General features: G+C 37.3%; 1 protein-coding gene across 9 annotated transcripts; it reads right to left on the bottom strand.

Moving 5' to 3' along the window:
• Window positions 1-1531: 1531 nt before the first annotated feature.
• Window positions 1532-25342, bottom strand: LOC149017543 (ATP binding microtubule motor family protein). Of its 9 annotated transcripts, XR_016172823.1 has the most exons (34): window positions 25033-25341; window positions 24825-24897; window positions 24097-24646; window positions 23815-24008; window positions 22805-22928; window positions 22578-22672; window positions 18411-18549; window positions 17308-17373; window positions 17053-17115; window positions 16836-16886; window positions 16235-16317; window positions 15991-16105; window positions 14730-14778; window positions 14426-14619; window positions 14144-14227; window positions 13785-13889; window positions 13522-13623; window positions 9252-9353; window positions 8444-8543; window positions 8171-8265; window positions 7945-8044; window positions 7683-7774; window positions 7469-7568; window positions 7218-7330; window positions 7013-7109; window positions 5768-5862; window positions 5542-5641; window positions 5304-5413; window positions 5102-5213; window positions 4839-4948; window positions 4372-4433; window positions 4136-4211; window positions 2638-2810; window positions 1534-2477 (listed from the first exon to the last, which is right to left on the bottom strand). XR_016172823.1 is itself a non-coding variant. In XM_089151876.1 (33 exons), the coding sequence occupies exons 3-33, from the start codon at window positions 24625-24627 to the stop codon at window positions 2709-2711; spliced, it is 3537 nt and encodes a 1178-aa protein (XP_089008002.1). In that variant the 5' UTR covers window positions 24628-24646; window positions 24825-24897; window positions 25033-25342; the 3' UTR covers window positions 1533-2708. The 9 variants fall into 9 exon arrangements, 8 of the variants coding, with proteins under 8 accessions (XP_089008003.1, XP_089008002.1, XP_089007995.1 ...); XM_089151876.1 differs by having other exon boundaries at window positions 1533-2810; window positions 16015-16105; window positions 25033-25342; XM_089151869.1 differs by having other exon boundaries at window positions 1533-2810.
• Window positions 25343-26008: the final 666 nt, after the last annotated feature.

The following is a 26008-nucleotide window of genomic DNA, read 5'->3' as shown; positions in this document are numbered from 1 at the left end:
TTTTCCCCGAATGGTTAAGTCCTCTCTTAAGCTTTAACTAATGGTAATGATTGAAAACGAACAAAGAGACAAGGACACGGTGAATCGACTTCCACACTGTCAGATTAGAACTCATTCCCAAGTCAGACTTATGCCCGTACCATTGGCCCATTAAGATTCCAATCCAACGGTTTTAAGGATCGATGGCGACTTCCTCAGATAGTTCACTTAACTTTTCAGTTCCCGTTGGTAGTGGCCACGTGTTATACGCACGCCAAAACCTGTGATGACGGCACCTGTCACCTGAAACCTGACAGTGATCTTACTCGAACCGTTCCTGGTTCATTCGAATAAACCGACCGACCGGATTTGACTATTCGACCGCTTCTGACTTGTTTTTTTTTTGTAACATGCTGACTTGTCACTTACATCTGTTAATTAATGATATCTCCGCATGGCAGACCATAGGGCATGGAGCCATGGAGGGGGTTTTCCGTCTCCCTTGATAATAAATATACTTTAAATAATATGGGAGTGCAAGAGAATATCCTCTCCGATATTCTTTACGAATCAAAGTTCAGAGACAATTTTATTCAATTTGTTCGATAGATGGGCTTAAAAAACACTTGTGCCCATTAAGTGATATTTTCAAGTGGGAGGGTGTTAATGTGATTATGGGGTTTTGGCTATCCCCATTTTGGGTGTACTTATTTGTAAATAAGTTTTTCCAATTGCATTTAAGTAAGGCTTTCAGCTGATTACCTGAATTTATATACATATAATCTGATCGATATCCTCCTCTCTTTTTATTTTCTATCCTCATTGTGCTTCAAAGGAATGTCCAGACCTTTTGTTTGTTCTATTTGTCCCAAGATATAGATAATCAGTGAATTCGTACGAGCAATGGAAAGGAAAAATATTGATGCAAATTCACGTGTCAAGTATGAAAATGATGCAAAGGACTAAAGGAGCATCCCAAAATGTCAATGTTTTCTCCTAATTGACCATTCTCATGATGTTGTCAACATCGTCTTCTTGTCTTCTTCTTTTTCTTAGCGTAATACATTAACATATGCAAAGTCTAGGGGGACAAATTTGACCTTTATGACTCAAATTCATTTAACCCAAACAAAACAAATTTAAGTCCAAAAAGGGGTCAGGTGCAGATAAAGGAGTGTTTGATCAGATCCAACTTATCACACACTATACGATATATTCGGCAACTGTTGGGGAATAATATGAAATTCCGGAATTTTTATTTTTTAATAATCAAATTGATTTCACCCGACCTAGCTTAACAAGATTATTATATATGATGCTCCCATCTCCTATCCTTTTACCTTCTGCCTATGCTTACGTCCCCTATTCTCTACCAATTTCTGAACAATTAATCCAAGCCCCCATCTGTTCCACTATATTATTGTTTTTATAATTTTGTCTCATTTTATTGATGATTTAGGAGCATACAAGATAGAAAGACATTTATGGCCTTAAATATATTGTATTACTAGATTGCATTTTTTTGCCCCCAAATTTTTCCTTCCCTTCTACCAAGACCCTTGAACTTGTTGTATCTTCACAGCATCCAAATCAAATCCAATGGAAGAGACACTCAGAAGGGACTGATTCCAGAAATATGAAAGGCAATGTAGTTAACAATGAAAGGTTCCCACTCAAGGAATTTAAGAATCTACTAGAATAGTAATCAAAAGTTTCTTAAGGTGAAGTTTGAAGAGCACAACAATTCTTGTGACAAGGAAAATTCCAGCTGATCTTTATCATTGACTTCCAAAGCAAAACAAAGCTAAAAGTGCACCCTATTCTGAATGGGCTGCTATCTTACCTACTGGCCCAGCCCGAGGCTTATTATTCACAGTCAAGCTCAACATGCATCTACCATTGGGTTGGATTGGAGTCGGCCCAACCAGATGATCTGGCCCTGCTTGAGCCTAGAGACAAGAAGCTACCTGTATCTACAAAAAAATGCAGCATTAGTACCCAATAATGTCCTGCTATGTGCAGTGTGGAAGATTGCCTCACACTGGGGAGATGTAGGAATTTTCCAATTAGTTTGTAATTCCCAATTCCCATTGAACTACCACCCTTGTAGAGCTCAAAGCCCAGGGGTGCAAGTTCTGTACAATGAATTGGATCCCAAACAAAGCTCATCTAGAGCCCGATAAAAATGGAATGCACCTTTAAACTCTTCTTTTTTATTTCTTTGGTAAGAGAAAGCATCTAACGAGAAAAAGAAAGTTCAGTTTGCCACCTGGGAAGTTACAACATGATAAAAGGTGAGTTACTTGACCAGGACGCTTTAAGTCTACCCATATATGCCTCCCTTCAACGAAAAACAGAAGAGGGAAAGAAAATTTTAAGAACGATCGAAAGGAATACACTTCAAGGTGACACTAAAGGTGCCAATGACTGCCAGGCAATTTCAACGGCAGAGTTGCCCTGCGTCAGTGATCTTCCATGCCATTGATGTTCCACCACCCCTGCTTCATTCAAAAGGCAATTTAACTACCGTGTCGTTGACAACAAAAAATGGCTATACAACAAGAACTTAATATACATCAGGTAGTGTCAATCACTATCCACCAACTTTGACAGTCTTAGAGAGGTTTGCAGTGCGAGGAAGCAGAAACCATTCTGTACCTTCAGAAGTCGGTCTTAGAGAGGTTTGCAGTGCGAGGAAGCAGAAACCATTCTGTACCTTCAGAAGTCGGTTAGTAGGGATGGTGATAGTTGCCCAGTTTTTTCAACAGAGAGATGCTGCCCTGTGTCAGTGCTTTTGCCCCGGCCAGTAATTTCTTTCCACCTTTGCTTTCCTATCATCCAAAAAGCAGTTAACTCCCTTTCCAACTGGTAATACCATATTAAACCCCGCCAAATAACAAAAGCTAGACAACATAGTGTAGGATTATCTGTTTTTAATAATAAAGATAAAAGGAAAGTTTGGCAACCTCTCTTTTCAACAATCAAAACTAATCCCACAAATTTGGGTGCATTGAAAAGGTTTGCAGCAAAAAAACATTACAATCTCAAGGAATCAGAAGTAAGGAACAATGAACATAAAGTGCACGACACCAGCTTACCAAATCCAAATCCATTGTTTGGAAACATCACCAGTGGGAAAATCTAAAACCCAAAACAGAGCAGTCTGAACATAAAAACTAAGAACCCAAGGAGAAGAATTTTGATTAAAACTCGAATAGTTGAGTTTGGCCCATACACTTTGCAATTAGTTACAGGCAACTACAAACATAAATAACAAAATCAAACATATGGAATGGCAAAAAATTTCTTTTCCTCCCCCTGTCCACTGTAAAAATGTAGAAATCATGTTCCAAAAGCATGTTACTAAAAAACAGATGGGACTACAGGCTGAGCTGCATTTGCAGGCAATGGGTCCAATCCATTTACCATTTGATCCGAGAACATTCCAAAAGAGATTTAGATTAGATACCCCAGCTATTGTTATATAGGAAAAAATAATACAGATTTCTCAGGACCATCTGGGACAAAAAGGTATCTCTTTAGCTGCAGAAACTCCACTGGATCTTAATCCATGCAAAATTTGTCATTCAAGCATGCAGTGTTAACCTTAATATCGAAAAACTGGAAGCCTCTCCGGAGTCTGAGTTAACTCAGAAACGCATGCATAAGTTTTTCTTTTCTTTTTTAAGTATATATTATTAATACCTTTCTATGTAGTTAATAATGTAGTCATAACAGAATTAGACAATATCTAGGCCTCAAAGTCCTATTCATTGTTGCTTTCATAAATTTTAGGAATTTCTCACTAAAATATTAAATCTCAAGACATGGTAATACCAGGGTAGTAGCTAAATGGCATTTGAGTACTAATTTGAAGAAGGCCAAGGTCCAAATTCCCCACAACAGGAGGTAAATGGCATTTTGTAAGTCTTGGTCTAAGTTGAGCCAAATGCATTCAACTTGCTGAGGCACTTAGGTGGAGTTGACATGTTGACTAAACTTGTATCTCAAAATTGGAATCATTGCCATCCACAGATTAGCAAGCTATACCAGAAATTCGAGACCACTGTATGCCAGAACATTACAAAGAAGATGCAGATTACCACAAGTAAAATAGTAGCTTCGTAAACGATCAAGAAGTAAAAAGAAGCCTCACCTTTCGTTTGTCATCATCTTGCAAGTCAAAGTTACTGACATCCTTCAATAACAAGGAAGGTGGAGGGCCCAGTCTCCTGGAAACCGGTATAAATTAGAGCACCATCAGGAAAATCAATTCATGTATCTAGATGTAAAACTGAATTGTATCATGCTTCAAAGTAATCTAGCCAATGATTTGTAGCAGCAAAAAAATAATGCAATGGACCATCAATTTATCATAAGCCACACACTAACCTCTTAGGTCTCTCCACATCTGAAGGTCTGTTAGAAAATTGCTTCACTTCACACTTTGGAATCTGTAAAAAAAATAAGTAAATAAATAAATAAGAAGACAAGCAAAACTAATAACCACATAATTATACATACAGACAAAGTTCTGTCAAGTACACATAAAGAAATAATTAAGGCAGATTTAATGACTTATTCACCTCTACTGTCCTCTTTAACACCAAAAGTAAGTAAATGGCGAAACTACCCTAACTTTAATATCCCAAAACACATTATTATGTATGTATATGTATATAACACTAAAGTGGATTAATATCTCATTTAATATTGTCCACTAAAATTAGAAAAATAGGACCTTAATCAAACAATATACAGCAATTCATAATGGAGCAACGCATTTGCAAGAATACATATTGAAGATATTGAAGTTGATGATATCATCATCATGCTAAATAGTAATTCAAAATATCAACCTTTTCCCCCTCACTGAAAAGGTCTTTCTGCTCCATTGATGAAGAGTCCTCATTTCCAACCAAAGCCTGAGACTGAGAGGTGCCAACAACAGACCCTAAACCACTCAAACCTGTTACTGACTTACAGTTAATAAATTAAGTTGAAAATTAATGGCAATAGTTTTAACAGTCATACAGATAAACCACAAATCTTATTATTCTCAATGGTAACCACAGGATGGAAGGGAACATACAAAATTACAATATAAAATCCCTTAACTCACCTGTTGTATCTGCATCAGAACATCTATCCTTGACTTCTAAATTTTCCTGCTCTTCCAAATAGTCTCGGTTCTTTTCCTTCTTACAAGTGCTATTGCTTTCCTGATTCATACACTGCACAATAGGACCTTAAAAACAATATACTACAATTCATTTGCAAGAATACATATTGAAGTTAATGATACATGCTAAGTTAGTAATAACCTTTTCTCCCTCAATGAAGAAGTCTTTCTGCTCCATTGATGAAGAGTCGTCATTTCCAACCGGAGCCTGAGACTGAGAGTTGCCAACAGCAGATCCAGAACTGCTCAAACCTGTTACAGACTTACTATTAATAAATTAAGCTGACAATCAATGGAAATAGTGTTGACAGTCATATAGATGAACCAGAAAACATATTATAACAGGATGGAAGGGATAATATAAAATCTCTGAGCCCCGCCTGTTGTATCTGCATCAAGACAACTATCCTTGACCTCTAAATTTTCCTGATCTTCCAAATAGTCTCGGTTGTTTTTCTTCTTAGGAGAGTTATTGCTTTCCTGATTCATAGCACAATAGGACTTTAATAAAACAGTATACTGCAATTCATAATGGAGCAAAGCATTTGCAAGAATACATATTGAAGTTAATGATATCATGCTAAGTTAGTAATTCAAAATATCGACCTTTCTCCCCTCGCTGAAAAAGTCTTTCTGCTCAATTGATGAAGAGTCGTCATTTCCAACCAAAGCCTGAGACTGAGAGGTGCCAACAACGGACCCTGAATAACTCAAACTTGTTACTGGCTTAATGTTAATAAATTAAGTTGACAATCATAGTGTTACAGCCATATAGATAAACCAGAAAACTTATTATTCTCAATGATCATAACAAGATGGAAGGGATCAATTCTATCAAGGCATCCACCTAGGCGCGTAGGTGGCTTTTTGACCACCTAGGTGCTGAGCCGCTTTTATGACATGCAAGATTTCAGCCACTTTATTGCCTAGGCACTACTGTTTTGTCGCCTTGTGCACCGTAGCCCCCTAGGAGGTAAAGCGGTCATTTTTTTTTAACATTTTGTACCTAAATTATTTTTTAAGAACATCAACTGTTATTCTATAAAAATCATTTACTAATATAAGAGATAACCATTTCGGATTCAGGAATCATTAAATGGAGAATTATTTGGAATAATGTGATTTATTAATTTATCGATTCGGTCAAAAAAGGGTAAAACAAGACAAATTAAATTCTAATTCAAATTCAAGAATTATTAGTTTAATTAAAAAAAATAAGATCAAGTAAAAATTGTGGATGTTTAAGTTGAGCAACAAGCCAACAATTGTACATATCGTAAACCGCATCATATATATTTTTTCCCATACAACAAAAAATATTTTCCCATTAATGTATAAGATGAGCATTTTAAATCTTGTGATATATACGATTTTCAATATTCTTGAATCCTTTGTTAGACTAATTATTCTTTCATCAAAAAACAAAATCAGTCAATAATCCTACAGAACAATATAGGAATATAATAGTTGCTTCTATCCGGTTTGGGAATCATATGTTATAATGTTATCACATTATGTTGTTAATTGCTATGGTATATTTCTATTATGATGATGAGATGAACTTCTGTTTATTTTTCTAATGATAATCTTTCATGATTATAATTCTTTAATATTTGTTTAACTTATGGTGAAACCATAACAGTTTTGGGTATTAAAATTAAAACTATATCAGTTTTTGATATGTGTGCCACATAAAATAGTTGTATTTAAAAAAGGGACCCCAACCAGTTTAGTCATCGTATTGCCGCTTAGGCACTTAAGCGGTGCCCCAATTGCTTTGGTCACCTTGTCGCCTTGACACCTATGGAAGGGATAATATAAAATTATAATAATAAAATCCCTAAACCCCACCTGATGTATCTGCATCAGAACTATACTTGACTTCTAAATTTTCCAGCTCTTCTAAATGGTCTTGCTTGTCTTCCTTCTTAGGATTGCTACTGCTTTCCTGATTCACAGCACAATAGGACCTTATTTCATAATGGAGCAATGCATTTGCAAGAATACATATTGAAGTTAATGATATAATTTTAAGTTAGTAATTCAAAATATCAACCTTTACTCCCTCACTGAAAAAGTCTTTTTGCTCCATTGATGAAGAGTCAGCATTTCCAACCAGAGCCTGAGACTGAGAGGTGCCAACAACAGACCCTGAACCGCTCAAACCTGCTACAGACTTACTGTTAATAGATTAAGTTGACAAACCATGGGAATAGTGTTAACAGTCATATAAATAAACCAGCAAACTTATTATAACAGGATGGAAGGGAAAATATAACATTACAATATAAGATCCCTGAACCCCACCTGCTGTATCTGCATCAGAACAATTACCCTTGACTTGGAAATTTTCCTGCTTCTCCAAATAGTCTTGGTTGTTTTCCTTCTTAGAAGTACTGTTGCTTTCCTGATTCATAGCACAACAGGACCTTAATCAAACAATATACTGGAATCATAACGGAGCAACGCATTACACATTAAAGTTAACGATATCATGCTAAGTTAGTATCAAAATATCAACCTTTTCCCCCTCACTGAAAAAGTCTTTCTGCTCAATTGATGAAGACTCATTTCCAACCAGAGCCTGAGAACGAGAGGTGCCAACAACAGAACCTGAACAGCTTAAACCTGTTACTGATTTACTCTCAATAAATTAAGTTGAGAATGAAACGGGATAGTGTTAGCAGTCGTACAGATAAACCAGCAAACTTATTATTCCCATTGATCACAACAAGATGGAAGGTATAATATAAAATTATAATAATACAATCCCTGAAGCCCACCTGTTGTATCTGCATCAGAACAACTATCCTCGACTTCTAAATTTTCCTGCTCTTCCAAATAGTCTCCATTGTTTTTCTTCTTAGGAGTGCTATTGCTTTCCTGATTCATAGCACAATAGGACCTTAATAAAACAATATACAGCATTTCATGGTGGAGCAACACATTTGCAACGATACATATTAAAGTTAATGATATTACGCTAAGTTAGTAATTCAAAATATCAACCTTTTCCCCCTCACTGGAAAAGTCTTTCTGCTCCATTAATGAAGAGTCGTCATTTCCAACCAGAGTCTGACACTGAGAGGTGCCAACAACAGATCCTGAACTGATGAAACTTGTTACTGACTTACCTTAAATAAATTAAGTTGGGAATAAATGGGAATAGTGTTAACAGTCATGCAGATAAACCAGAAAACTTATTATTCGCAATGATCATAACAGGATGGAAGGTATAATATAAATCAACAATATAAAACCCCTGAACCCCAACTGATGTACCTGCTTCCAAACAACTATCCTTGACTTCTAGATTTTCCCGCACTTCCGAGTCTTGGTTGTTTTCCTTCTTAGGAGTGCTATTGCTTTCCAGATTCATACACTGCAAAACAGCGACATTAGAACCTTTTCACTGGACAGGTAATGCCCTCAACAACACGTGAATACATGAAATAAACAGCAATTCTTGAAAGCTAAACTCGCATATTCTCTTCCACCACACCACCTTCAATTGTGAAGTGTGAATCATGACTACCATCAGAAGTTATGCAAAAGTTGTTACAGCTCAAAGGCAAGCTATGGCGGTTGTTGGAGTCATTAAGTACTGGTCAGTCTTCCCCAATTACAGGTTTATAGCAGTTACCTTTTTGCATGGATATAAATTTACAAGTCTATTTTGACCTAATCATGAATCTCCCTTTCTCTATTTACTGGAAGCACTTTCCTCTTGAAAGCTTGAGAGTCCCTCTCTCATTCTTTGATCAGTGAGGTCACGGTTCCTCAACTAATAGCTAGGTAAAGGCAAGATGCCCAACAAGAGCACGCTTTTAGGCAAAATCTATGCCAGTCCTGGTATGGATGACACTTAACAGGTACATTTTCTTTTCTTTTCACTTTTCTTCTTCCTCCCTTCTTTCCCCTCATCTGTCCAGCTTATTTGACTAGATCAACTAGTGGTGCTAATATAAATACTGGAACAGAATAATGCATTGAGTATTATGATTTCAGCCTACCAGAAAACTACAGCAAAACAAATGAAGACCATAAATAAAACCAATACTATACTTTACCAACACAAAGTGGAACCAACCTGAGGCGACATTTCCAGGCTCTTAGATACAACATCACATAAATTTGAAATATTGCTGCATTCAAGAACCTCCAACCTTGAAGCACAAACTTCTGTAGGTACCTGACAATGTGGAAAGGAAGAACTTTTCAAAACAAAGATATTATATAAATATATGGGTAATTTTCATATGGACCCCCTAAGGTTTGGTCCATGTCACTTTTAGTCCAATAAAAGTTCTCCTTTGCATATGGCTCCCCTGAGGTTTCTAGAAATGACTAATTAAGGACAAATCATAATTTTGATGACCAAATTACCTTTATGGTGCCAATGGTCAAGATTGTACCATTTATGCCATTCCAATCTAACGGTGTATGTTAAAAAGACAAATTATAATTGCAATTTTCATCCTTTTATTTTATATTCAAGGGTTTCAAGATTTCAAATTTACAAACTTATACCCCTGATTGAAACTCACTGAAATCCCATTCCCATTCTCATTATAGACGGGGAACTCAGCTACGGAGCTCGCTTCATCTGATCAGTTACTGATACAAAAGCAATCACCAGCAGCTTTGTGGGTTTTGAAGCTCATACTAGATCGCCATGTGTGGGTAAGCAAAATCCTGGAAAGAGGCATCTGTTGTTTATATCTAGTCTGAGTGAAGCACGAAAATCTGTGAAGGAATGTTGAATGGGTCGGTAATTATCTTGATACATCACCAGGATCTTATCGGAATAGTTTAAAAGAGAGTCGCTACTTCTACAGAGGAACGCAATTTCAGCAGTAAAATATACAATGTAACAAGACAGAGCTTCGTTCGAACAAACAGATGAAATTGTCTTCGCAGGGAGAAAAACAGGAGAATTATAATGGAAGTATTCATAGAGATGCAAGAAACAGAAAATTAGAAAAATGAGGCTTAATGGACGGTTGGGAAGATCTATGCATCTATGCTTTGGAGGAAGAAGGAGATAAGGAGGTAGACCTGATCAATGAGACACCGTGAAAGGAAAAAACTTTCGATGATCAATGAGACACCGTGGAAAAAAAATTTCGAATCTGGACATGAGTATGACGCACTTTTTCGATTGCCGAATATAGTTAACGAACCCTTAATCCTTGGTTCTGCAAATGACGAATTCCCCTGAGGCTGACGATCTTTCGGCGGAAAAAGGTTAAACCTTCCACCCACCCACATCTCTCTATTTGAACATCCGAAACACACTCCAACAGTTTGCAACTTCTAGGTTTAGTGTTCTTAGTGAAATGTCTTCGTCTATTTGGTTTCTTTCTTCAGATTCGTACATTGTGGAAGTAAGCAGTGAACCTTCAAGAAATAAGTTGGGTATTTTGTGGATCTTAGTATTCTTCGAAGTGTGGTTTTCTTTTCTTGCTGAATCGGAATGGAATTTGATTGGGTTTCAATCAGGATATAAGTTGGTAAATTTGAAATCTTGATACCCTTGAATATAAAATAAAAGGATGAAAATTGCAATTATAATTTGTCTTTTTAACATACACCGTTAGATTGGAATGACATAAATAGTACAATCTTGACCATTGCACCATAAGGGTAATTTAGTCATCAAAATTATGATTTGTCCTTAATTAGTCATGTCTAGAAACCTCAGGGGAGCCATATGCAAAGGAGAACTTTTATTGGACTAAAAATGACATGGACCAAACCTTAGGGGGTCCATATGAAAATTACCCTAAATATATTTCATAAAGCTACATCACACAGATACCAAATAAGATTTAGCCAATGGATCTCTTGCTCCATCCATTATTCAATTAAGATTCAAACAATATAGGGAACCTCGATAAAGGTAAAACAGAAAGAAACAGACGTTTCCAAACTCTTAGATACAACATCACATACTCAAATAGGGGCTAACGCTATAGTGGGTGCCTTGTTTGTTAGGTTAGGGGCAAAGCAACCTGACGCGTGTTGCTGCATTCAAAAACCTCTGGTTTTAGAGCACAAACTTCTGCATGTTCCTAACAATTGGGGGCAGGGGATTCTTTTAAAAAATATATTATGTAAATATATTTTACAGAGCAGCAACATGCAAATACCAAAAGAATATTTAGCTAAGGGATCTCTCACTCCGTACAAGATTTAATTAAGACTCAAACAATATAGAGAACCACAATTAGGGTGAAACAAAGAGGACAAACCTTGAACGGACATTTTATCAACCATTGAATTAAATGAAATCAAATGAAATGGAAATAAGAGAATCTAGAGCAAAACGTCTTTTTTTGTTTAAGCGCACATTGGAAGAGATAGGATCAAAATTGTTATTCCAATAAAAAAGCGTAATCGCAGTATTATTACAATTGTATTGTAATTGACTGAACAAAACAAATAGAAATAGAGAATTTATAGGAAATTGGAAGAGTTACACCACAAATGGGCCAAGGGGGAATCCTAGGAAAAGGATCTTTTAGATGTGACCCAGATCCAGGCCCACTCGAGGGACCAGGGAGTTTACCAGTACCCCACAGCCCCACCATGAATCAAGGGAATTTTGGACAGTCCAGGGGTATTTTGGTAATCTTGTTATTTCTTGGTTGAGTCCACTTAGGGTCTAGTTGGGTCCAATGTGTTCATACGACCATAGATCTACCTTCCATTTTTGAGTTTGAGACCATATTTGTTAAGTATTGAAGACTCCTTGTTAGGTTAGGATTCCTAAGTTGTGAAGAACTTCTCTAGTTTTGCAAGGATTCCATATCTACTCTAAAATTTCAATTTGGACTCTTCTAGAGAAAGATATGAAAGAATTTTTGTGGGACCTAGTCAAGTAAGAGTTTTAGTTTGTATTTTTTTCCAAGTAAGAGTCCTAGTGTGAGTTCCTTTTGAAGGGTACAGACAAGCCTCACTATAAAGTAATAAAAAGAGTATGATTAATAAAAATTTATTGAGAATCGAAGGAGCATATTGCTGGAGTTGTGGGTTACCGAAAAGGGAACCTGCTGCAGCCTAGAGAGAAGGAAAACGGCAGAATTTGAAGAAACCTTAAATCATTGCATCTTTAAGTACGAAGCCCCCACACCCCAAACCCAGCCCCTTCCCTCTTCTTCTTCTCATCAACCCTGACATACCCCCACCAAAATCCTAATTCTGCTAGAACAACCCCATCCCCTACCCGCAAGTCCCCTATTCCCTTCCCAAACCATGTGGCACCATCCTAGTGCCTACCCCAGCCCTATTTAACCCCCTCCCTTCCCCAACCATAGGTTATCAATCCCAGCCCCTACCTTCTACTTTTCTTCTTCTTTTTCTTCCTTCTTACCTGCGGCAGCATAAGAGATCCAGAAAGCTTAAAACCCAAATTTACCTAAACTCTCAAACCCCTAAGATTCCCTAAACCCTTACCCAATCCCCACCCTCTTTAAGAATCAAGTTCCCCCTCCATCTCCCCTACCTTCCATCCCCCATTCCATCCTTCTCCCAATTCTAAAATAAGCCCTAATTACAGCCAGCTAACTTGACCCAAGGAACCTAACTTCAACCAAACTCTCAAACCACTCATTCAAACACTTTAACCATTTTAGGTTATTTCCCCAATACCTATTGAACACTCGACCCTAACCCTAGCCCTGACCCGAACCCTAGATTCTCAAAAACCCTAATTTCCTAAATCCTAGCATTTGAATATGAGTCTGGAAATAAAATACAGCAAAGGAACAAACATTTGACTTCAAAACCCTAGCCAGCAAGACCAAGCCGAACCTAACCCACTCCTTTTCCAACCCTAGAACCCCATAACCAGCCTATCATTGGACTTCAAAACCTTAACCAGCAAGACCTAACCTACTCCTTTTTCAACCCTAGAACCTCACAACCAGCCTATCTCCTTCAATCATAGGGTGTTCCAAACCCTAATTGACTGTTGATTCTCTAGAAGAGGATCTGAGGGTGGACCCAGATCTAGGGCTTTGCATCAATCAATTGAATCCTAGATCCTGGTTCACATCACATTTGCAGGCTCTTAGAAAAAATCACATCACATAAATTTAAAATGCTGCAGCAGTTGAGAACTCTGGTTTTCGAGCGCAAACTTTTGCATGCACCTTACAATTGGGGGAGGGGGGAATTTTAAATATTAAATAGATATGTTTTACAGAGCTGCAAAACACAGATAACAAAAAAGATTCCGCCAATGGATCTCTTACTCCATAATTATTCACAACTAAGATTCAGACAACACAAGGAACCACGATTAGGGTGGGGAAAAAAAAGAGAAACCAACCTGGGTGAAATAAAGGGAAACCAACCTGAAAGGGCATTTCCACACTCCTAGATACCACATCACAGGAATTTGAAGTCTTGCTGCTTTCCAGAACCTTCGGATTTGGAGCACAAACTTCTGCATGTACCTAACAATTGCAGAAGAGAGAATTACATAGATATATGTTACAGAGCTACATCATGAACATACCCAACAAAGATTTAACCAATGGATCTATCACTCCTTATGCGATATAAGATTCAAACAATACATAGAACCAAGATTGGGGTCAAACAAAGACAAACCAACCTGAACAGGCATTTCTAGGCTCTTAGATGCTACCATATCACATAAATTTGAAGTGCTGCAGCATTCAAGGACATCTGGTTTTGGAGCACAAACTTCTGCATGTACCTGACAATTCAGGGAAGGCAGAAATTTCAAAAATATTATAAATATATTTCACAGAACTGCATCACATAGACAACAAAGAAGATTTAGCCAATGGATCTCTCACTTCATGATGGATTCAATTAGTATTCAAACAATATCTTTAATAATGATTGTTATGTGATTCATGTTCCTCCAGCTGTAAACACCTGTGGAATTAAAGCTTTACCTATAAACAAAGTGTTTGCTGGAATCTGTCCACACCAAGAATGACTAACCTTTACATCTTCCAATTCTGAAATTTCAATATTTTCTTTACGAAAACCTTCTTTCAGATCATGGACCTCACTTTCAGATGCCTGCTGCAGAAAAAAAATGGTACTTAATAGTTTTGTTGGAAAATTACTTCTCCACTAAACATTATAGGAGCCATATTTCTACCCAAATAAAATAACACTTATAGATGCCATATTGAGGATCATAGAGATGTAAGTAATATTTCCCTCACCGGCCAAATTACAAGGCACGAGCTAAATGGCATACTTAATCAAGACATTTACCTCTAGTTTTATTTTATATTGTTTTAGAACATCCCACAGGGCCTTGCAAAAATTCTGCATGATCTGATATTCTCTCTCTCTCTTTGCAAGTTCAATGTGATACTCTTCCTTTAGCAATTTGCATTCATTGCACTCCTTCAGAGGTCTCATGGATGAACCACAGATGTTAAGGTGTTCAGGTTCTTGGACTTGCCCTGTTAATTTTGCATTCAAGTAAAAATTAGATAAAGTATCTTCATGAAAACATCAAGGAACAGGCAACAAGTCAATTATAGTTGAACAACACAATCAAGTATTGTACAACCCTTTGGCAGAATCAACAGGTCATGTCCAGTAGCCTCTCCTTCATCAATCTGCAACAAAACCCTTATTAAAAAAAAATGGGGAAAAAACTTACTACAGCCTGCACTAGTGCACTCACAAAGATGAAAAATCCATTCGTAAATATTAAAACTTGAATGCATTGAAAATCTAGAAGCCAAAAGGAAGCCCTTCCTATGTTGAGAAGTACCATAACTATAGAAGCATGTAAAGTTAGCTATAGTCTTTTTGCGATTCCAGACAAAAATGGTCAGCTGAATAAATGCCAGAAGCTTGATACAGTTTGACATGCCGGTAGCAAAAATTTGTGGTTTCTCATGCTTCTCGTTTCTTGATAACAAAGTGAACCACTAATAATAAGTGGTGTTGTGGAATAAATTTTTATCATATAAGAAACCCAAAAAAATCAAACCTCAATACAAAATGTCAAAAAAATGACAGCCCAGCCCATAAGGAGTCATATAGTGAACAAAGCGTTGAATTGGTTGACTAGAGGCACGAACCATGCAGTTTTTTGCATACACAAAAAAGCAGGACATTATCTTGGGCATCCTAAGACACCTTGACAAAGTTCGGATAACAATGGTAGTCATGTTTTACTTTTGTAATTGCCATCACAATCTCTTATGTCAAAGAATTTAATCAAGTGGTTATATTGTTCTTTATGAGCGCTATATACTTATCATTAGATCAAAGCACTTAATTGACATTGAGGGTGAGCTAGAAGAAACAAATGTCAAATAAATCTAGTAAGATCATCACAACCAAAAGATCTCCATAATCTTTTCTTTCTTTCCTAATTCTAGAAAGAATGGTCATGTCAAATGCATGTGACCATCTAATTGGGGTAATCTTCACCCTAGCAGATAGCAATAAGTTGTACTATGGAGTCTAACCCTACAAAAGGAATTTTCTATATAATCCAGTAAAAATGTCAAACTGTTTCCAAAACCATTTGCAGGATAGGTATCCACCAACTGCATCATCACAAATCTTCATAATCTATAATAAAGATAGACATCCACAAATTGATTCTGGGTTTGACAACACTTCTATTTCCTTTGGACTTCTAAAAGTGTCGCATCAATTATAGTCATGCTGAGGGTTTTCATGCTGTCACAATCCTTTTATTTCCTCACCAGTGACAGCAATTAGTTTGGTCAGTTCATCATATTCAATGCTTAAAATAAAAACAGAGCCTTGAAATCATATAAGTTTATATAATGAATGGGATGGTAAATTACCACAGAAGCAACCTCATCACTGACTTTCCTTCTTTTAGGCTGCTCTATCTTAGATAATTTCTGAACAAGTCTCTTCTGACCAAGCAACTGAGGATGTTCCTCAACATGATTAAACCTAAAAGTAAGAACAGATTGGGGAAAGCGAAAAACTCAGAAGTACTATAAGAAATGAAAAGGGGGGGGGGGGGAATACCTATTACAAACTACAGAACTAATACAAGAAATGAAAGTAAAAAAAATCTACTTGATTTTCATATAAGGAGAGGCCTGTCTGAGCAAATAGGATGTATCAAGATAATCATCTTCTCCTGGCTTTGCTGTCAAAATCTGCAATGAGGAAATATCATAAACCTCTTTGCTTCTCCTCTAAAGTCCTTTACAAAGAAAGTTAAATAGACAACCTATTGTAAAATAATGCATCTCACAGACAACAAAATAAAAAGTCTGTTATTTCTGGGTTCTTTAAAAACCAAGATTGTGGGAGTTCTGATAGGATATTAGTCTCTCTTATTGATTTATTTCCTTATTTGTTTGTCTAGTTTATTAGGATCCAGTTCGTAACATGTTACTCACATTTACAAATCAGGCACTTGAGTGGACCCATAGCAATCCCAATGTGAGGTTTCACGTATCCAGATTCCATTAACTTTCATCTAACTATTTTCCGTCCTATAGATCCCAGTTTTTTAATGCATCAACAACTAACTTAAAGAAAGAAAAATTAATTTCTCATCCAAAGATCAGGTTAAAGGACTCTGTCAACAAGTAGCCAGATGTGATGGATGCATGATTAGTTAAGCCTTCTTAGTTTTACATTGAGTTTACCGGACAGAAAAAAGACATACCAGGGTCATTCTTTTCTTGCCTTCCAAATAATCTCTTAAATACCTGGTCAACTGCTCCATAAAAAACAACAGTCTTAATTTTATTGAAAGGTTCAGATTAAAGCATTCAAGGTATCAAAACACAAAAGGAGAGGCTTTGTAGGAATCGTGTTACAACTGAGAGACACAAGAAAATAGAGGTCAGTGAAATATGAACGACATGGAGGGAAAGCATCACCAAAGAGTTTTGGAAGTGCTTTTGTAATGGCTTCCTTGGGTTCTTTTGGTGCTCCAGCAATGACTGAAACAAGGCAAAGCAGAAATGAGAATAAAATCACCAAACTTGGAACCTGCACATTATATTTTAGTGAAACATTGCAGAATGACTTTAATTGAAGGTCACAATGCTTGTTCAGATAACCTATTGTCATTCAAATTTGGAAATGCACAGAATGGCGAGGATCCGAGAAAATTGAATCTATAAAACACATACCCTTAGGCAAAGCCCAAACACCATCGAAGTGTTATTGATGAAATTGCTTTCCAACAATCTTGCACCCTGCATAATTAAAGCACATCACATAGAATTGAGGTATGGTGTGAAAACGACTTTCAATAAAGATCAATGAGCTAAGCTAATCCCACATAATATAATATTGGATTGTCCACCTTCACAATTCAGAAGTATCTCTTAAGACCAAACCAATTACAGATCCATCATTCATAAACTTTACAACAAGGAAATCAGTGTTGTAGCGTAGCTTGCACTGTGCATTTTTAGTTTGCAGGGCAAATAAGGAAGACAAAATGGAGGAAATCACGAATTCAATCATTACAGAACTTTTTGGTCTGTTAAAAAATACATTGTTGACAATAAGGTTATCCTAAACAATTTAACCATATCATCCAGAACCTTTATTTCCACTTCCACCTCTTAAAATAATAATTTAATTATGCAAGGCCAAGATCAGAACACTGTGGTGCATTAAAAATCCTAATTTCTCAACCTTTTGCTGAAAGGTTCTTTCCTTCTGAGTCTCAATCAGAGCAGGCCCCTAGTTAGTATGAAGCCTTATCTGCCTCTCAGCTTCCTAAAACTCATTCTGCAACTCTGACCTTTTATGGTCACTGGCAATATCACAGGCATGCCCTTCATACTCCTGAAGCTAAGCCTGTTGAACTGTCTTTTTTACAAACCTGTTAAACCTGAGCACACTTGTCCAATTTGGCACTGGAGTTTTCTCTCAACAACTTGAAGAACACTTACTAATCCATTCCATCATAATCACAATCCAGTCCTTTATTTCCAAGACATTTAACAAAAACATCCCTGCCTCAAAATGTAAACCAAATAAATCCTCAAACTCATTGGTATCTATCACATTCCTCTTCAAAAGCATTTCAGAGAAAACAAAATAATTAAATTTTAGAATTGTGAATACATCTGACGATCGCCATATCAAAAGTTCAACAAAAAGAAAAATAGAGAAAACATCTAAACTGGGTTGATATCCTCCAACCCCCCCCCCCAAAAAAAAAAAAAAAAGAGGAAAAACAAAACTCATAAAACAGGAAGGAAAAATAAAATGCAGGTACCTGATTTCCTGTTTTCCTTTCTCTTTCAGCTCCCGCAAGATCCACAATAGTTAAAACAGCATTCTTTTCCTGAAACTCAGCTTCTCCATCATCAATCTTCTTAACAAATCTAGAAATATTAATAATGCATTGCGACCGACTGCAAGAATGAGAAAAAGTCATACATAAATATTTCCTTGAAAAATGCATTGCAGAAAACTTTAAATATGAATCCTCATTACTATTCGCGAAAGTTAAGAGCAAATTTCTTACATAGAAAAAGGAAAATATCTGCATGTAGGCATTTTTAGAGCTTCATATTTCCTTGTTTACATCATACGTTTGTACAAACTTTATAGCCGTACACAGCAAACAGAATTCCAACCATTTCAAGTAAGTCGAACTTAATTTTAGATCAAATTACATATGCACCCATTGGATTTGCAAACGATTATGTTTACACCCCCTGGAATTTATTCAATTACAAATGTTCCCCTATGCCTAACAGTGTTAGTTTAAAATATAAAAATGATATAATAGTCCTTACAAAATTTAGAATAGAATTTAAAAAAAAAAACGAGGTTGGGTTTCCAGATTTATTATTTTTAGAAAGATTGCAGGAACTAGACATCTTGCCCAAGCCGATAAATACAATAGAGATGGAGTTCTCTTTACCACGATTTAATAGTTACAGAAACTTACAATTGGAAACAAAAGCTGATCTCCAACGGAGATCTGAACCTGTTAATACAAATTCTTCAACAGAGATCTGAACCTGTAATCCCATGCTTAAGTTTCTCCAACAAACTGGGCCGTATCTAATGGTGAATGCTTACCCTTTCTTCACTTAGTCTGCTAATGCTAATTTTATCTCTCAGGATTACGAGCTCTTCAGGGAGAACCCAAGTGTAGTGGATGCCAGTAATGGATTATGCTACTTCAATATCTTTGATGCCCAAGTCGATGAGGTGTTTGCGGCCATGCCAGCTTTGAAGTAACGCGATCTGCAGATGACGGTGACCGAGACTGGTTGGTTTTTCAAGGGTAACAAGAATGAGAAGGGGCAAGTGCGGAGAAGTGGAGAACAATCCAGCTTACCACAGTAACCTTGTGTGTTGCATTCTCACAGGTGGAGAAACGCCATTGAGGCCCAAGCTTGAGGTCTACCTATCTGCCCTATTCAACATGAACAAAAAGCCTGGTCCAAAGTCCAAGAGAAATTATGGGCTTTTCTACCCAAATCAGGAGGTGTACCCTGTACAGTATACCATTCACACTACTGCAGGTGAAACAGAAGGGACCTGTGAGCAGCGGCAGAAGGAATAATCAGTTGTCACCTTTAAGTAATGGAAGAAGCATCGGCATATCGAAGATTTTGGTTTGATTCCTCCTCTAGATTCCAAGAGGTGAACAAAAGGACAAAGAAGAATATATATGGATTTTCAGTTCTCCTTCCTTCTTCTACTCTCCTCTGCGATCCTTCATTCTTCACCTTTCTAGGGAAGAAATAAACCTTCTAACTCTATTAGACCTGGGATTGAAATTCATTAATGTGGGGAAGACGATGGAGGTGGATGGGGTTGCAAGAGAAGTAGGTGGAGGAAGGGGTTCTAGAGGTGGGCTGGAGAGGGTCGGGGCAGTGGGGTTGCAGAAGGAGGTGCAAAATGGGGAAGATCTAGAGGAAGAGGACAATTCTGATCCTCTTGTCTAATCAACAAAAATAAATTTCTAATAAAACGGGGTTGTTTAAGATAAAGGGAAGTTTGGTGAAAATAACTATAAGTGAGGGTTTTGGGAATTTTGAAAATACACTAGATGTTGAATCATCACTTAACCCCATTAATCTAATAGTAGGGGTGCGGTTGATATATAATCTGAAACAAAGGGGATGTAAACACAACAGAATAAATTTAGGGGGTGTAAATGTAATAGTTTGAAAATCAAAGTGAATAGATACATGGAAGATTTGCTATTTATGGTTCCCAGAAATGTTAATGGTAGTATGTAAGAAGAATCCAGTGCATACTAACTATAGTTTTAAGGTGCTAGGCTTTCCAAAGCGTTCAAGCTCCAGCTCAAGCAATTCAGCGCTTAAGCAGTGCCTAAGATCTGCAAATTGTGTTCCAGTATGATTTTCTTGTAATGCCAGTTACATTCACTAGCCACAGTCTAACATGTAAGTATAATATTTCATTAGAAAAACAAGTCATAATTAAGAATGCATACCAATATTCATCCAAAAAAAGAATGCAACATAATGGATCCATACCAATATACATCCAGTTCACATTACACAATTAACAACATAATGGCTTATAAAACAAAACTATGAATATTAGGGGAAAAGGGCTGTTAAAGTATGCAAGTACTATGTTTACTAACCTTCATGATGCTAAAATGATTGAGCCAACAAAGAATCCTCATTAAAAGAAAAAATTAACTAAGTTTCTGTTAGCTTAATTAATTGAATTGTGTCAATTAGGTTTCAGAGAATATAGAATTGCAACCATGTTTTGCAGTGAATAAATTTAACATAAACCTGCCAATTAAAAGATGATGAATGGAATACTTGGAAAACAAAAATTAAGAAAAACGCTAAATAAAAAATAGATTTTTAAGAACTGAAATACAAACAACCTAGTGCTATGGACCATGGCTTACCAAGGCATTACGGACAGCAACAATATGTTACCATACAAGTGCATGCTTTCCTACATTTAAGGGGGGGGGGGGAAGAAAGAAAAAAGTGCAGCACTGCTTTGCCCCCATCAAGTAGACAAGTACCACTTTACCACCACGGCACTAACTACATACAGAACCCAAAATTGTCATTCTTTTACTAGGATTTATCTTCACTTAGCCATGTAGTTGACCCTTCAAGACTTACCAACCAATGGATATAGGACATGGACTTTGTTCACAGTGAAACCATGTGTCATTAGATAGGACATAGGTGGTAACAGCAACAGCTAACTATGTTCCACCCAGTCACTGGTAAGTCATGATGACCAGAAATCTATTAACTGGAAACAACAAGAAAGAGCTCCCTGATTTTCTAAACAATTTCTTAATATTTAAAAAATGTTACAACAATTTCCATACTCAATTTTCAGAGTGACTCTTCCCCTAGGTGTCACCAGGGAATTTTATAGAAATGGACCATCCATTTTCCTCTGGATGAAGGACACATGTCCATCAGTCACATCCAAAGGTTCATATTAAATTAAAATAAAAATTTTATATCTTCTAAATCTTACCTCAACCTTTGGATGTGACTGATGGACATGTGTCTTTCATCCAAAGGGAAATGGATGATCCATTTCTGGAGCCAAATTTTTTGTCGAAATGAACCTGATAAAATTCCCTATCACCAGACTCATTTTAGTGTTTCCCTCTCCCAACAATCCCCCCCCCCCCAAAAAAAAAACCAATTAAAAAAGAAATTATTCTAGGTAAAAAAATTAAGCAGCCCAAGACCAACTGTCTGTGAATAGGAATAAATAACTATAAACCCCATGACTAGAAACCACTTTAAAAACCAAGAAATCTCATAAATAGCACTCACATTTTTAAGACATATATCGTCAAATCTTATCAACAACCAAATTATCTATTGTTCCGTGGTTCTAGAACAGAAGACCAAAATAATTATAATGGATTGCTAAAACTAAAACCAATGACTACAAATTAAGCCATAAAGAAAGAATCTGAAAGCTGTTAAAATGCCTAAGCATGCTAGGTGGTGAACTTGGCAGTAGCCCATGATCTAAGTATCTTGGAATTTTTTCAGAAAACTCAATTTTGACCCTTTTACAGTAACTAAATATATGTCCTTCCAACAATTTGAATACATATGCATTATATGTATACAAATAATTTCATGGGATCAACCTGTTTTATCTTTTTGTTTCCACCCCCCCCCCTTTTTTTTTTTTTTTTTTTTTTTTTTTGGGGGGGGGGGGTGTAGTTCTGTTTGAGTCATAACAAAGGAATACCGCAAATAATGCAGTTCTTCATTCAAAATTATTACCAAAGGAATCAAACACTTCAAATAGTTTCATCTGAAAAAAAGAGAATACAGGCCTAATAAGCAAAACCTGCTAGAAGGAAATCTTATCACCAGAGATTAGGAATAGATCAAACCGCATCAGGTTTCCAGTTATGGAAAATAATTAATAGATGATTCACCTGGAGTTGCTATTTGCATTGGTGATAGCAGTGGCACGTTTCAGCATCGCACATGCTATGAGACATTCTGCCTCTTTGACATCTGAAACCATATTCTTGAACATGGATGCAGATAACCATTAGGCATTATTGGCATCCAGTAGAAATAATGTAACCCTACAGAAAGAGATATCTAAATATGTTTGGCAGGAGTTGGGGGTAATAAAAAAAATTAGTAACTTAACTACCTCTTGAAGACCTTTTATGGCCGACTGCTGCAAGCACAATTCAGCTCTGTCAGAGGTCAAATCAAATATTTTCTCCCCTTTTCCTCGCTCAGAGTATACTTCAAACACTGATATATAGTAAGACCTGTAAATACATCCACCACTGAAAGCATTAGCTGGACATTCATAGCAAATTTAATAAACGTGATCATATGAAGAGAACATATTAAATTCACTAGCCAATTCTTCATCAAGGGATCTGACATGGAATCGGAGATTTTACTCACAATTGTAATCCTTCCTGTCCAATGAGAAATCCCATTCTTCTACACTTAAAAGCATGAAACTGGTAACATATTTGCTTGGATTGGCAAAGTTAATCACACAAATTCTTTCAAATAGAATTCATCAAAATCAAGAGAAAAATGCAACCAGGTCTTTTGTGAACCTGAATGAACTCTGAGATGAATCTCAAAGCTATTTTGGTAGAACCATCTTCGCTATTGAGCTCAAGTACAGGACACGACCATCTATGTGAACGCAACTATATGTGTATTAAGGAGCAGATAAAACTCAAGCTACCAGGACTTCCATTTGATTTGGTTTCAGAATACTTCAGATTTTCCCTTCTTTTCCTTTTTTTTGGGGGGGGTTGGGGGGTGGGGGGAGTGAGTGAAAGTGACTTCATACTTCAAAGACTGATAAATAGTGACTCCAACCTGAATCTACAAGATATTTGGGTAGAACCTTGTTCCTATTGAGCTCAGACACAACTTTTGTTTGTCTAGTTGATAAGGACAAAAAACTGAAGCCTGTGAGGACTTTCTTTCCATATGGTTAGAGAAAATGAATTCAGATCTCAATTGAAAGAGCAGATCATATTCGCCTTAGAATAAGCCCACAAAGTAGGTCTGTGAGGACTTTCTTTCCATATGATTCTAGAAAAAAATTCAGATCTCAATTGAAAGAGCGGATCATATTTGCGTTACAATAAGCCCACAAAGTAAGTAAAAACCATAATAACAACTCACCTGGAAGGCTCTTCCGAATTGATTCTCTCGAACAGCCTCCTAAGAGTATGAGGCACGATGCCAGGATCCCTCGGACATCCAAAGATAGTATGCGTCTTTCCTGAACCACTGGGGCCCAAAGCAGCCAACAAGCCACTCTTCCCCCGCAGAAAATCAGAAACCAAAGGCTCCATTACCTTTTCATACACTTCATCCTACAAAAACAATTTTGGGAGAACGGATATGAGCAGTTCTACTTCCACAGTCGATGGGAAGTGAAACATGAAAAACCCTAATGATCACCTGGAGAGAACCAGGCGCAAAGACGTAGCGAAAGCCATCATATATAACCATTTTGGTGCGCTTTGACTCCTGAAGCGACGCCGGTGTTGTAAGCATCACTGATCGAGAATCTTTGACAACTAAGCAGATGTCCTTCTTCAACTTTGCATTATTATTCTTTGCCACATTCTCCTTTTTTATCTTGGGTCTGATTGCATTGTTGCCAGCCTTCGATGTCGGCTTGCCGATGTCCATGGGCCTGATCCTCAAAAAGACTTTCATATTTTCGGAGATGTCATCCTGTTCCGGTTGAATTGGGGGTGCCACTGCCTCTACCATGGAAGGGATTTGAGGGATATCGTCGTCCAGAATCTCCTGCAGACGAAATGGAGCGATGTCCCTCCGGTTCCTTCGAGTGCAAGACAAAAACTGCGGCGCAGCACTGGCGGCAGCAGGAGTCGCCCTCGCTCTGCGCATAGGGTTTCTCCTAACTGTAGCCATGCCCGTCGGAGGAGGGCTCGTGCACTTAATTTCATCTTCCATGCTTGCCATCTCCTACTTCTGTTCTAACCTGCGTTTCAGAGGACAAATGCTGAAGTTCAAATTTATGAAATGGAGACCCATTATATAACGGGGTAAAAAAAAATGCTAAGGATTACAAACATCAGGCATTTTGAAATATAGTAAAGTGCAACAAGCAACCATGAAATTCAGTTACACAGAAAAATGGATTACAATGAAACAGGAACCTCGTAATGGCGAGGGCAACACTAGAGTTCGTACCAGCAGCTGAGTTTTACGATCAGAAAAATCCTGTATTGTCTTCCAATGGAAACTAACCAATTTCAGCGATTTTCGAGAGAAACTATCCAAATGAAAAAAATAGTAGAAACAAGAAGCCATCCACTTTAAACACCAAAACTAGGTTTTCTTTCAGCAAGAGTCAAGATACCTTACCTTCCCTTTCCCGCTGAACTTCCCTTGGCACGTACCCACCAAGGGAGAAAAGAAGAAAAAAAAACCTTCAAAAAGAAGATCCACGAAGAAGAGGAGAGATTTAGAAAGAAGATGCAAAATACTGTCACTTTGCCTAGTTCAGATCCTCTCGCCGTTGTTGCTGTTGTCCAGAACAGAGAGGCGGGAAACAGACACTATGCCGATCGAGCTTCCCTTTTTCTGGAGTTTGATGCTTTTCAAATTCAGCCGTCGGATTCTCTTTCCACGTATCACGATCACATGGGACCTTCGGTGGGCTGTTGGACATAGGTTATTCACGAAATTGCTTCGGCGCTGGAGCACCACGCACCTATGGTCGATATCCAAATTTGTAGTCAAGACGAAATCTTAATCGCTCGTTTTGTATAAATTATCCTCTTTTTTTTATAAAATTTAATTGTAAAATAAGTTATCAATATTTCGTCTCAACTCAATATGAGTAGGTGTCATGCCTGCACTCACAAATGAAATTAGAACGGCCCAACCTTGTATTGGTCAGGGGATCACTTCCGACGCCCAAGTTAGTTTAGGCAACAATAGAAGGCTTTGAGAGGGTTCTCAAAGTGTAGAAAATGATAGTAAATTAAATCTCGTACCATGCCCATCTTATGATGAAGGTTATATAATGGTTATCTTGAGGTGGCTCGTTCGTCGATTTCGCCTATTTAGTTGAAGAGTAAGCAAGTTGTCTTGAGAAGCACGTTCATTTCTTAGTATGATTAATGGAGCCGTTACTACATCATCCATTTTCCCATGTTTTAGAGTGGGTATGATGGGTGGTTATCTTCAACTGACCCTTTTTTACTTGGTCGTCTTCAACGTTCCTCTTAGACTTAGCACTGGTCATTTGTTCATTGTTCGAGCCTATCTCGAGTGAATCTCGAGGGATCCTTTTTAGGTTAGGAGTTCTTCAACTCCCCGATGGGATGTCAGGGTG

Source organism: Hakea prostrata, chromosome 4, assembly GCF_041222555.1.
Source record: "Hakea prostrata isolate BN-2017 chromosome 4, UWA_Hpros_2, whole genome shotgun sequence".
In the NCBI taxonomy this organism is placed as follows: Eukaryota; Viridiplantae; Streptophyta; class Magnoliopsida; order Proteales; family Proteaceae; genus Hakea; species Hakea prostrata.
Note: the sequence above shows the minus strand (reverse complement) of the source record. Positions and strands in the feature narration are given on the sequence as shown.

Coding starts and splice junctions, on each gene's coding strand:
- LOC149017543 (XM_089151872.1), bottom strand. CDS start 24,627: ATGGCAAGCATGGAAGATGAAATTAAGTGCACGAGCCCTCCTCCGACG. Junction 9,354..13,521: donor GTGTGGAAATGCCCTTTCAG/GTTGGTTTCCCT, acceptor CCACATTGTCAG/GTACCTACAGAAGTTTGTGC. Junction 7,775..7,944: donor TTCTGATGCAGATACAACAG/GTGGGCTTCAGG, acceptor TAAGCTGTTCAG/GTTCTGTTGTTGGCACCTCT.